Here is a 13,826-nt window from a genome sequence, read left to right on the forward strand (position 1 = left end):
GCTGTTGGAAAAGTAACTGGGACGACAAGGCAAGGGAGGTAGAAGGGAAAAATGCCCACATTGTCCCATCTCTCCCATTCACTGAATGTTCTCGCTGTTCTTTCTGCACCCCATGCAGTCTGAATTCATCCTCCTCGACCATGGGTGACCAAAAGTATATGCCAGATGAGCAGATCCCTGCTTTTACACCAGTGTCAATATCGCCTTGTCCCTGCTGACTATAACTCCTCTGACACATCCTAAGATTACATTCACTTTTTTCATGGCAATTCTGACTAGTGGCTAGTGTTTATCACATGACTGATGAGAAAATATGTAGTAATAAGCTTAGCACATTTTTTCACGTCCTCTATCATTGCCATATAATGAGCTCTCGCATTACAGTAGAAATTCTATGCAAAAACTCATAGCCAAACACATAATACTGTTGGATTTAGTTATTTCCATTAATCCAGTCTCTAGCAATCTTTAGTTATTTCTTTAGGCTATTCTGATCTTCTATGTTGATACTGGCTCCTAAACTTTTGTTTTAAATTATGTCAGCAGAAGGGTATATGGTAATACTTGTCACAAAGATAGATCGTGATTAATATAGTAAAGATAATGTTTCAGCTGTGTGTCTTTGTGTTGCCAGGAAGTCATTATTTCACACAAACTGCTTGGTTATCAGGTAGACGATGAATATATTAACTTTGGATAATTTAAGGTAAACAGACAAGGTTTTCCTTTAGTATTTACCCAAGATTACTGGGGAATTGGGCAGCCTCTTTCCCTCTTGTGCACTCACACATGCTTTTACCCTTTTTGGGCTATTTATTTGAGGAACAATGTTTTAACAAAGAACATTTAAATTGCCTCTGTAAACTTTAGCATGACTTTACTCTTGTATACTCTATGTATATGTATATCAGAAGGACACTTTACATTTCAAAAGCAACACGCTTCTCACAGTTTTTTGAAGACAGCTTCTTATTTCAAGAGACCTTCTCATTTGCAAGGGTACCCTCAGCTCTCACCAAGAGAGACCACTGCAGTGACTCACTAGCTCTCATTGCTGATAAGATTGCTTTTAGCCCCAAATGCAGTTTGCCTGGTTTTCAGCTTGGGAAACTTCTTTAAATTCACCAGTGACTTTGCCAGCTAGACAACGACAGCATCAGAGTGTGAATCACACCATTTCAATGGGCTGATTGTGAAATAAATATGAACAGGAACAGCAGGGGGTGGCTTTTCTTTAGCAGTCACAGTTTCCTTTTCACTATATGCCCTTAAAATGCCCAGGCAGCCTATTAGCGGAGGGGAAGATTGATAGAATTGCATTTACATTTTAAATCAAGCCAAGTTCCCACTTCCCCAGCCACAACCCTTCTAAAACATCAAACAAACAAACAAACAAAACAAAACAAAACAAGAAAAGCTGCAGCCAAATAGAAAGGAGGAAAATAAATGTTCATTTGATTAGTCTTCTAATGGAAATTAGCTTAATGGTCCAAAATTAAAAGCATAGACGTTAAAGATGTTGGCTTGTTCTACACATGAAAGGCATAAGGCTGCAACTGGGGTGATTCTTCACTCAAAATATTTCTCTCCGTGCCATCCCTCGGTGCTTTCCTCAGTACATTACCCAGCCATAATGTTGTCTCCATTTTGTATCATTATTCCTCTTTCCTTTTGGGAATAACTGTAAGGGTACAACGAAACTTTATAAAACCATGAGACTAAATAGACACACAGTTGCTGAGAAAGTCCCCCAAGCCACCCTTGGATCTGACTCGCCTTTCACCCAGCCAGTGACCATGAACACCCATCCCTCCCCTGGCACTGGCTGCCCTGGGCACCCCACACCAAGGTGGGCTGGGTTACCGCACCGCCGGGCGCGCTCCGGGAAGCTGCCTGAGAACCAGCCGTGCAGGCAGGAGGGGCCTGTTTGGCACCTTGTCCTCACAGACGTTCTCAAAACTACGTGTTGAATGCTGCCTACACCTAGCCAGATGGATGGGGGCAGCACTGCCTCTGCTCTGCCTCTGCTGGGATGGCAGGGCAACCTCCTGGTGTGGACAAGACCCTGCTGCAAGCTACGGTCTTATTACCATAGAGAGCTATCAACTATACCATGCATGTATGCAGCTACATTTCACATCTCTTCAACTAATTCTTTTCTTAGTCACCTGACTTAAACAAATACAAACTAGAAACACACTTGTAGGGACACTTAGTCATCTGGGAATTCATTACATGTGGTTCAGAAGCAGAAGGAGATTCTTTTTCCTTTTTTATTTTTATCAAAAGAATTTAAAACAGAAAAGTTGCAATGAAGAATGAAATTCAGGTTTAAATGACAGTTACATCTGAAACACAGTCTGGTATTGACACCAGTGTCTGACATGCTCAGATATTTATTTTTTCTGTGTTTCAAGGCAAGTTGACAGAACAAAAATATAATTCTTAAGTTTACTGATTTTCTTAAACAGAATGAAACTCCACTTATTTTCGACACTTCTGGATTTTACCTAGTAGAGCAGATCATCAACTATTCCACCCTATTTTGTACATTTTTGTTCCGTAGAAAAATATTTACACCTGTACAAGATACTTGTCACATCATTCAGTTCTAGGGCATTGGCAAAGATGTCTCTGAACCTGTGTTGTGTCTCCAACAGACAGGACTCCAAAAGGTAATGCTCTCTGTGAGAAACAAGAAATAATGCATCTGATCTACTCTTGCTTTGCCTTCAAGGCTTTTGTGTTACTATGGCCAATGAACTGAACACAAGTTTTAATCTAGAGTGAGAATGTGGATCTGCAGGAGTCTGTGACTTGTGTCATTGATTTCAGTGATGGCAGGATTTCTTCCACTATGCTTAAATATAAAACATGAAAAGTAGTGTATAGAAAAGAAAGTAGAACTACGGAGACGTGATGTATTATATGGACCCGTACTTTACCTTCTCAGCCAGCTGAGATGAGAATTTATTTTACCTTATGGTTGTTCCAGCCTGCTGGAAGAACTGTTGTTTGTATCTAGAAATATACACAGCAACATAAGCTTTGACGTTTGCAGGTTTCTAGGCAAGAATAAATAGAAAACTGAGCCTGCTAACATGCTAAGCAGCTACTAAAAAGCTCCTGTGCAGGCTGTAGTTCAGCAGAGAAGTCTCTTTGGATTCCTGTTTGGCTTGGACCGGGTTGTTACACAGAGCTGCACTTTCAGTCTCATCCATTTATTTTCTTTTAGCGACATAATACTTCTGAAAGGCGCAGGAATACCAGTCCTAGAAAATTAAGTCCCTCATCTCCTTGCAGATTAACCACAGCATAGACAAGAGCTCCTTGGAGGGACAACCTCTGAGAGCAGATAGTTCAGACCTTGCTTTTTTCCAGCCCTTGAATTCCCCAGTGCGCTTGTATCAGGGACAAATTTAGTAAATGAATACTTTTATTTGTATCACCTCTGATACATTCCTTGCTGGCTGACATAATTTTTCATCTCGAGTGTAATTAGGGAGAGTGGGAAGCTGACCAGCAATGATAAGACCTGGAGCTATATCTGCCACATTTGCATGTGCATGCGGAGAGAGAGGGGGAGTGAGGGCAAGGGGAGGGCAGGAAGGCATGAATAACTTGCTTTTACTGCTGAGCACTGGTCTAAACCTGAACAAGCCTCTCTCCCCAAAATGCTGCTATTGAGGCCCTGACTTCAGTGTTAATAAAGAATGGTATTACCTTAAGATAACTCACACACGAGTGGTCTCGAAGCCCGGATGGAGCACAGACAAGGCACTTGTGTGCTACCAGGAGGAAAGGAGGGAGCTCTGCCCGTGCCCACGCCCCGCCAGGGAGCCAGATTGAAAGCACCGCTGTTATTTCACTGGAGAGGTCTGCGAGTTACTCCGAGGTAAAATTGCCTTTTTCTTAGCAAGGTGATGAAGGCCTAAGACTCTAAATCCTGCATTACTTGAATCAATAATGCTTGCAGTCACTGAAAAGAGTATCACTGACAGGGCTAAAACCGCGTAATCTCCTGTCTCCCTGGTGTTGATGGCTGCGTTCCCACAGCGTCCGTGGGAAATACCATTATCCCCATTACACGGACAGCAGCCAAGACACAGACAAGCCGGGCTACGTCAGCACTGCAGCAACAGACACTCATGCAGACATCTCCGAGCTGTCCCAGGCACTGCCATCATGCTGAGCCCCATAAACCCTGGGGGATGCAGGAGCCTGCTGCCTGAGCCCTTGCCCTGCTGCAAAGGCAGGTTGGGCACACAGCCCACGGAGAGGGCTGGTAAGCACAGCCAGCGTCAATGATTCGATCACTGGTCCGAGGCAGTACAAGGAAATTATTCCTGTTCCCCACCCCTTCTGGGCTGTTGTGTCTCTGTCCTGGACCACAGGACTCCCCATTTCCATATGTTTTCCTGCAGGGAAAGTGCCTAGTGCCAGGTTCGTGCTGGGAAGACCTCCAGATTTCAGAACATCTCGTTTCTTTTTCTGACCCAGATGGCTTAGCTGCTTCTATAATCATTTTATCTAAGAACAGGCTTTTAAGCAGTAACATCTGTTTCCTCAATATATATGTAAATTTATAAAAATAACAACACCAGTGTAGAAAAAAGAAACCCGTACCACTGAGTAAGCAAAGAGGACTTTTGCTTAACTCTCATGGGGAAACAGCGTTACAACATCAGCCCAGTGAGAGCCCTGAGGTCCTGCCTGCCTTGTCCATTGCCCACAGCCTGGCCAAGCCATACAGATCACCAGCAGAGACCTAACGCTAGTGTGAAAGAGAAAAGGAGACACATTGGATTACCCCAGCTTCAAATGCAGGCACATTGTGCTGCCGTACCCGGCTTGCCTTCTATACCAGGGCAGTTGGCAGCGTTGTGCACCAGCACCCCCAAGACTCAGGGCAACGTGTGAGGCTACACAACCCCTATCCCAAAATTCAGTGCTGATGTCTACAAAAAGGCTCACCAAGTGCACTGTTGCACAGTGAGGAAAAACATGACAAACAGATAAGAGTTTAATCAAAACGCCAGGGTTTCCAAAAAGCCTTGTGCTGAGATCAAAGCTTGCAGGGCAGTTTAGCTCTGCTCTGAAGCAAGAAGTGCCACCTTTGCCACAACAGCCAGCTGAGTCACGGCGCTTTGAATCGCTTCTTAAATACACAGGGCTTTCTCTGTAAAGCACCATTTTACTTTTCTTTTCCTATTTTTCAATATAATCAGAAGCTCATTTCATGAGGTGTCTCGTGGCAACCCCTGACTATTTCAAAATAAACATTTTCATTAAAAACAAGTGGATTTTGTTATTAGGAAGTCAGCAACTTGAAAGGGCTTTTGTCAAAAGTTGGTGGAGGCCCTGGTAGACTGTTCAAACATGGGAAGAATTTCTGTCTGCATAGTGAGTCCTTTGACTTTTAGAAAAATATTATTGTTTGAGTTTTCAGTAATTTGGAAGCAAAAGGACAACATAGCTCAAAATTTAAAAAAAAAAAATATATACACAGTTATGTCATGATAGGCTACCTCTCAGCCCATGTGTCTACTTTTGCTATGGAATATTCCTTATAAAAGAGTAAATAAATGCACTGTAAATAGCACTCGGGGCTGTAGTGACATCATCAGCCTCAAGAGTTGATGCAAAACTCAGAGAGTGTGTGTCCTGAGCCCTCAGGGCCCTCATATGCTCATTGAATTGAGGAGTATGGTAAACATGTGTCTGTGGTGGAGATGTCCATGTCATGATGATCATCACAAATATGGTGGTACTGATTGACTCCTGCTGTGCTCCCTTCTAATGCCACTCTGAGCGTTGTCCCACAGACTGGAAGGACTATAAATAGCAGCTTCTCCATAGAGGCAATCCTTAGGCAAGTTTTAACTCTAACATATTTTGATCTTTGCCCCTTCCCCTCCTGTAGCTCTAAAGACTATTTCCATGTCCATTTTGAATGTTGCCTCTAAGATGCTATTAGCCTTTGTGAGGAACAGCTTGTGTCTCCCTGTTAAAGACCTTCTCTGCCCAAGGCAGGGTATGCACCGGAATTAATAAGTGGCTTTGCATAAGTGACTGCATAAAAACAGTCACTGAAAAGAGAGACTGGAGTTTCAAGGGCTTCGGTAACTGTGTATCTGGTTCAGAGTTGTGCCAGGTGCCTTAGACTGAAAGGACTCCCAGTGCCTAGTGTCACTAGCAAGTTCTCCTGAAGTCGCCAGTGAGCTGCTTAGAGAAAAAGAAGTTATTTGCTCACATCTGGACCATAAATTGAATGTACTCAGAGCTCAAGGATAATCTTGCTGATGAGCTACAAATAGAAAATAACTAAGGAGAGACTATTTGTCTTCTTTGAACTGAGTGGCATATTCTGCATGCTGAGATGCGCAGAAGTGCTGATAAGCTAGTAGACATTGGAAAATATCCATCTGGGTCAGAGTCAACTATGCATGTAATCTGGCCCAGGGAGAAGAAGATTTAGGTGAGGAAATTAAACTCCAGTCCTTCCTTTCTTTTCCAAAAACAAAGAAATTCTTTTTTCCTAGTATTTCTGAGGGTAGCTCATTTTTTTAGATATTCAAGTAGACATTCATCACAGGTGGCTTTCCTTGAGTTAGTTTATATGGGATCAAAGAGAAACCACAAGGCAGGAATACTGCAGCTGAGCAAAAACTTCAGAGCAAATTACTTCAGCAATTTTGCCCCTTCACAAAATAGACACTCATTTTTTTTATTTGGTTAAATGTTTTGGTGAGGCCTGGATCCAGCCTTTGCTTTGCTCTCTGAGTCAAGAAGAGCTTGGTCGCTCAGCAAGTCATTGCATTTCCCTGTTCTGCAGAAGAAACTTGATGGGTGGATCATTTCCCATGCCTCTCAGTGGCAAAGCAGCTCTGCAAGTGTGTGGGGCTGAGCAAGTCTCACCTCTTAGGACAAGAGTCATGGGTATGCAGGCTGCAATTGTGGGGCCAGGCAGAGTTCAAGTGCAAATGCATGAACGGTGGGTGGCAGTCCTTTCCTCCCCCTTCCCTTTGTCACTACCTCAGAACATGGCCATCCAACCCAACACCCTGCACCTTCAGAAACTGAGAAAGAAATTAATTCCAGCCCTCAGTGCTATGCAAGTGCTGGCCTTTTCCTCCTCTGGATGTCTTCTTGGAGCTGAGGGCTGTGACTGCAATAGGTGGCATTCAGCACTTATGCGAGGCTCCTTCAGACATGACCACTGGGTGAGGCTCTTGCGGCATGGCGCTTTCACCCCAACTTGGGAGACAGGGTATTGTGTTAGGCTACAGAAAGCTACACGCTTGCCTTGCTGGCCCTAGGCAACTGATGTATAGCTCAGTTCATAATGTAATTCCAAATCAGTGTTGGCACTTTTAACATTATCCCATCCTAAAGAGAGAGATTTTTAAATAGCTTTCAGCTGCCTGAATATGGCCAGGACACAGGACTTGGAGACGTGTCTTGCTGGTGTTTCTTGCTAGACAAAGAATGGCCACGTTTGTCACAGTGACTTTGACATCTATATTTTAGAACATGATCCATAGTATTTAATTGTAGTTTGAAAGGGAGTTGTCACTGTAGGCTTAATATAGGTAAAATACCAAGAAAGAGAATATTGCTTGCACTTTAAAAAAAAAAATAAAAAGGCAAATGCTTCATTTTGAAGCCATCCTTAGCAGCACCTGGGCTGCTGACTTCTTGTACTGGGAGAGCATTTATGCTGTTCAGATGACTGCTCTTCTGGCAGAGGAACTACACTTTAACAGCTTGCCAAACAAGAATGTGATAGAAGGATAATATTTCACTCCTACCCTCAGCTACTCTTTACAGTAATGAGATGGTGATTAAGAGTCTGTTTCTTTACCAGCAAGGCTCACAGTAGGTAGCATCCTTTCCTTGGACATGCACTAGGTAGCTGTGTTTAGATCTATGATCCAGCTGCTTGGGGCCATCTCAGAAGGTTTCCTGCCTTCCTCTGGCCTCTTCATTCACTTGTCTAGGCAACTCCCTTTCCTGAAAATAAGACCCAGCAGCCCATTCACCAAGGCCAGTCCTAAATTCCCCACAGCCAGGACTCCCAACTTTTCTTTCCTCTCTGAGTATCTACCACTTTAACTTTCAGGAGCACATGATGTTACTAAACCAATCGTTCTTTAGGAAAGCAAAGAAATGTATAACAAGATAGTGGTATGCAATTCTCTTTCCCTGTTTCCTCCGGGTGTTTTGGTGGATTTAAGTCAGAGTCCTCTGCAACATATAGAATACTTCTTTTTCACCAAAACTAGTTTTCAAGACTCTGATTTTCTCTCTAAAATGGCTGGTGGGAAGCCTTTTTCTTTTACAGGTGTTCAGTCATTTCCCCTCCTCCCACCTTCTGATGAACCTTCCTGATCTACTGCAATGCCAGGGGATTGCAGTACTTCATCAGATACGTCACTATTTTGGTTAATACCTAGCTAAAATCTGAATTTGAAAGGTGGTGTGGGGTTTTTTTTTTGGAGGGGGGATAACTTGTGAAATAACCAGTTCTTCATTCAAGGGTACCTCCATTTTACAGGACAATTAACATGTAAGAACAACATATGTTCAGCCTCAGGCCTGCATCCCAGCATCTGGATTTTTCAGCTCCGTCTGGCATCTAATAAAAGAACAGAGCCTCATAAAGTCAACTCAGAAAGCAAAATAGTTTTTATACATTTATGACAGCCATATAGAGATGTATTCATTCTGTTTGAGACCACAAATGTGTAAATACACAGGTCTCCCCAAGCAGCCATAAAAAGCACTATTGTTTTGATTAAGAAATTGTGAGCATCTGCATAGGTTAAAAGAGAAAATGATACTAGACCTGGGAGGTTTCCTTTATAGCAGTAACCTTTCAGACCTGCTAAGGATGATAAGCAAGTCTGATTGATACTGCCAGCATATGACACCAGTCCTGGAAGGATTTCTCTCTATCTGCAGCCTGTGTAGTCCCACAGCTGTACATTATGTTCTCAAGTGTATTGGGTTTGCATGGCAAGGTTTTGGTAGTGGGGGGCTACAGGGGTGGCTTCTGTGAGAAGATGCCAGAACGTTCCCCTATGTCCAATAGAGCCAATGCCAGCCGGCTCCAAGATGGACCCACCACTGGCCAAGGCCGAGCCCATCAGCAATGGTGGTAGTGCCTCTGGGATAACATACTTAAGAAGGGGAAAAAAAAAGTTGCTGCACAACAGCAACTGCAGCCCAAGAGAGGAGTGAGAATATGTGAGAGGAACAGCTCTGCAGACACTGAGGTCAGTGAAGAAGGAGGGGGAGGAGGTGCTCCAGGCACCCAAGCAGAGATTCCCCTGCAGCCTGTGGGGAAGACCATGGTGAGGCAGGCTGTCCCCCTGCAGCCCATGGAGGTCCACAGCAGAGTAGATATCCACCTGCAGCCCGTGGAGGACCCCACACCAGAGCAGGTGGATGCCTGAAGGAGGCTGTGATCCTGTGGGAAGCCCACGCTGGAGCAGGCTCCTGGCAGGACCTGTGGACCCATGGAGAGGAGCCCACACTGGAGCAGGTTTGCTGGCAGGACTCATGACCCCGCGGGGGACCCACGCTCGAGCAGTCTGTTCCTGAAGGACTGCACCCCGTGGAAGGGACACATGCTGGAGCAGTTCATGAAGAAGTGTAGCCTGTGGGAAGGACTTGCGTTGGAGAAGTTCATGGAGAACTTTCTCCTGTGGAAGAGACCCCACGCTGGAGCAGGGGAAGAGTGTGAGGAGTCCTCCCCCTGAGGAGGAAGGAGCGGCAGAAACAGCGTGTGATGAACTGACCACAACCCCCATTCCCCACCCCCCTGTGCTGCAGGCGGGGAGGAGGTAGAGAAAATCAGAAGTAAAGTTGAGCCCGGGAAGAAGGGAGGGGTGGGGGGAAGGTGTTTTTAAGATGTGGTTTTATTTCTCATTATCCTACTCTGATTTGATTGGTAATACATTAAACTAATTTCCCCAAGTCAAGTCTGTTTTACCTGTATCGGTAATTGGTGAGTGATCTCTCCCTGTCCTTATCTTGACCCTGAACCTGTCATTATATTTTCTCTCCCCTGTCCCGCTGAGGAGGGGAGTGATAGAGCGGCTTTGGTGGGCACCTGGCATCCAGCCAGGGTCAACCCACCACATCAAGAAAGAGGCGTATGTGCCAAAGCACATACAGGATCAGGGCCTACAACACTTTGATAACCCTGTGCTGTTTCTTACATATATTTCTGTTGCTTGAGATGCTCACTAGGTTGTTTTCTTTCTGGAATGAAAAGTGCCAGTAGTGGGGTTTTTTGTTACCCTCATTCCCTCCTTTCCCTGCTCTGGACAGGAAAGCGCTAGCAGCTCTGCCTCATAGGTTGGCAGGAAATTTAAAACAGCAGCAAGCTGCTGCTCGGACCACCCCCAGACTTTTTTTTTTCCCATTGATGCAGGAGACTATTTAATTGGGGGCTGACTTGTCAAACTTACCCGTTGACATTTACCAGTAGCTGCCTAACCACTAACGGTGATTTTTTTCCTCCCTTCCTCCTCCTTTGGACAAGCTCCCCACAATGAAGATGCTGCTGAGCCTGATTGCTCTGCTCTCTGCTGCCCTGTTAGCCAATGCAGCCCCTCCAACTTGCTACTCGAGGGTGTTGTCTCTGAGCAAAGAAATCACGGAGTCCTTTAAGGAGTTACAGACTTCTAAAGCTGTGGTGAGTCTTCCTGAAAACTGCTCCTGCAAAGACACTGCAGGTTTCTTGCTTTTGACACGTTTCTCGCAAAACAAAATTGCAACGGGTCTTTCTTCTTTCCTGCAGGACTCATGTATGGAGATGCTGCCCAGACTATACTTGGACATACATGTAAGTTTTCACGCTTCTTTCTTACTGCTGCACAGTAAAAGCAGCTAATGAAAAGACAGAATAACTCTTAAGATTGTACCCCAGAAGAGTAGTTTGAAACAAATTTTTAAAAGCTTAATTAACTAGAGAGATGAGTAACCAAAAAAAAAAAAAATCTCATTTTTAACCTTATTAAAATCGCTATGGAGCTGCTGAGATTTTACTTGTTTAAAAATTCAAAAATGAGGAACTCAATATTTTGAAGTGATTACCATCAGTACATTATTAATCTGTTGTGACAGAGCCTTTTCAGAAGTTAAATATTTCCAACAAAACTTTGAGTAATAGTTTAAAAGAAGAAATGCAGAATAAACTTTCTTCACTTAATAAATCTACTTCATTTTATATCATGAGTGGCTTCTGGCACTGCAGTTTTAATAAAAAGAAGTGCAGGAATACCTTGCTGGCTTTTCCTATTTTAAATAGCCACTTGTTGAATCCAGAAAGAAGAAGTATGCCTGAGGATATGGAAGTGTGATACTGAGAAAAGACAGCAGTAGTCATCTCCCAGCAAAGACAAAATAGCCTCCTGCACACATAGCTTATGTCAGTGTTCTGCCCTGGGATATTTAACATATTTTACTTCTTTTCCCTGTGCTCCACTGAATAAATAAAAAGTAGAAAATATCAGACAAAGCAAGAGATATCTGACACATTTTGCCAGAGGCAACTACACCGTCAAGTCTTGCAAGTCAGGACCCTCTAGATCCCAATTCCAAGGTTGCCAGTGCCTTACTTCCTTGCAAATACCAAGCAATGTGAGTCCAGTGCCTCAGTTTCCCTTGCTTTAAAGCAAGAGCTGGGATATTTACTTACCTGCTTCACAAGGACGTTGTGAAATTCATGTTGGCTGTGCTTTATTTTGATAACACAAAGTCTGAGGTAAAAATTACTCCGAAAAAAATTTTGCCTGGTGCTCACAGTATTGCCTATTATATGGGAACAGAGGAATCATGTCTGTGAGATCTTGATAATCTGTTCACCAGTTAAATCAGGTGCTCTCTTAAAAGTGAGACAGTGCACTTATTCTGTAGTTAACTCCACCTACTACAGGAGCAGATTTGATTGTATTGGCACTGCTGCTTCCTAAAGCATGTGAGAAATAAGCTAGCAGACCAAAACTGTGTCTATGCACTTTTCCAAGCATTTATTTGTACCAAACATCTTTGTTATGAAATATTGATGGTGAATTTTCCTAACTAAAGGTTACATAGATTACATGTACATAGAGGTAGGAATCAAGGTTCCCAAAGAGGCAGTAAGAATTTTGTAAGCGGTGGACGAGAAACATAAATCTGTGTTTGTGCAGGGTTACACATACCTCTTTTGCGTGCTTTGCAGAATTACTGTGTGTTGGCAAAACTCCGTGATTTCGTGGCCTACCCCAGATGTGAGAGAGTGCTTGAAGTGAGTGAGCTGAAGGAAAAAGCCCGGAGCCTGTACACCATCATGATCTCCTACTGCAGAAGGGTAGGTCAAGATGCACCAACAGGGACATAGTCTCTGTTTTTACCCCTCTCTGTCTCCACCCTGTCCCCTGACGAGCAAAACTGGATCAGGGCCTGAGCTTCTCAACATTGTGCTATCTTCTGCCTTCCTCATAAATGTTAGCCTTCTCTTTTCTTTCTCCAGGACTTGGTGTTCCTCACTGATGACTGTAATGCTCTGGAAAATCCTATTCTACCTCCCATTGAGCCCTCGGTCATTGAGAGCTAAAAGGGAGTCAACCCAAATGTTGTACCTGGGAAATTTTCAAGGAGACCAAGAGTCAAAATATGTATACGCAGTCAACTACAATGTTAACAACTAAGATCTTTTTCAAGCACACTAGCAATATTATCTCAGACCTACCCATTTCTCTCCGCCTTGGCAGGAAATGAACTGCATGCCTTGCATACCTACTGAGCTGCTAGGGAAACTACGGTTAGAGAGCATTTTTTCATTTGGCAAGGTATGATATTTCAGCTTAGCCAAATCTATAAAGTATGTTTTGTTTAAACATTAGATACTAGATTTTTTTTACTATTTTATGAATAACTAGATTCATATAAAGAAAATACATTATGATCAATATTCTATCCTGACTTAGCAATTCTTAAAGTGTTTGATAGGAGAAGTATAACTCTGTACTGGCAGATGTATCTCTACCTGTATAGCTCATATATGTATGCTGATAGTTTTTGATGTCAGACTTGTAAGAATAGAGGTAAAAGTAACCTGTCTCTGTAGTAAAATAAAAACAACCTTCTAACCCAAGATGCTTGTGTTACATCATGTCTTTCAAGATCAACCCGAAAGGTGTCGTTCTTATAAACTTACTTTTCATGGTCACTTGCAAGTTGTTTTTCACAGCATAAGCCATCTTTAGCTTTGTTTCCATAACAATGCAAACTTTGCTGTGTCTGCATGATTTGACAATGTGTAAGTTTCTACTGGGAGAAGTTTTCTGTACTGCAAACAATTTCTTTGATGAAATTAGTGGATTTTCTTAAAATACTGTTTCTGTGTTGTGAGAATGTAAGTTGAGTTGTGAGGCAGTGGCTCAGAAAGCCTATTAAAGGTTTGGACAGATTGTTAAGACACAGCCCATATACTGAGCTACTGAGATTAATAAAATTTCCAGATAATAGTTCCAGAGTCATGGGTCCCTTCAGCATCTGCAGGACATGAGACCTTCGCACCCAGCAGCTCTTTGGTACCAAGAATAGAAAACATCTTCCCCATATTCTTGGAAGTAGCTGCTATTACCCCAGAGAGTCCCTTCCTTCCCTCTGTGCAAGTGGTTCCTCTCTCCTGTATAATATTTGCTGGTCGTTCATCTGCAGCACTGCCAACCCTGGTGACTTGGTCAGTGGTCTCACCATGTTTTAAAAAAAACCCATCTTCTGTAATCATGGGATTATGTGACAATCGCAGCTCCTCTATCATCCTG

The 13,826-nt window shown here is 43.3% G+C and overlaps 1 protein-coding gene across 1 annotated transcript; it reads left to right on the top strand.

The window, feature by feature from the left end:
- The first annotated feature begins 10,558 nt into the window (after window positions 1–10,558).
- On the top strand, window positions 10,559–13,140 carry CYTL1 (cytokine like 1). The gene is made up of 4 exons (XM_050896438.1): window positions 10,559–10,705; window positions 10,811–10,855; window positions 12,236–12,364; window positions 12,527–13,140. The coding sequence occupies exons 1-4, from the start codon at window positions 10,562–10,564 to the stop codon at window positions 12,608–12,610; spliced, it is 402 nt and encodes a 133-aa protein (XP_050752395.1). The 5' UTR covers window positions 10,559–10,561; the 3' UTR covers window positions 12,611–13,140.
- Window positions 13,141–13,826: the final 686 nt, after the last annotated feature.

Source organism: Gymnogyps californianus, chromosome 4 (genome assembly GCF_018139145.2).
Source record: "Gymnogyps californianus isolate 813 chromosome 4, ASM1813914v2, whole genome shotgun sequence".
Lineage (NCBI taxonomy): Eukaryota > Metazoa > Chordata > Aves > Accipitriformes > Cathartidae > Gymnogyps > Gymnogyps californianus.

Bases quoted from the DNA above. Each gene is read 5' to 3' on its own strand.
- CYTL1 (XM_050896438.1), top strand. From the start codon at position 10,562: ATGAAGATGCTGCTGAGCCTGATTGCTCTGCTCTCTGCTGCCCTGTTA. The intron at 10,856-12,235 runs GTAAGTTTTCAC...CGTGCTTTGCAG, and splicing joins GACTATACTTGGACATACAT to AATTACTGTGTGTTGGCAAA. The intron at 12,365-12,526 runs GTAGGTCAAGAT...TTCTTTCTCCAG, and splicing joins TGATCTCCTACTGCAGAAGG to GACTTGGTGTTCCTCACTGA.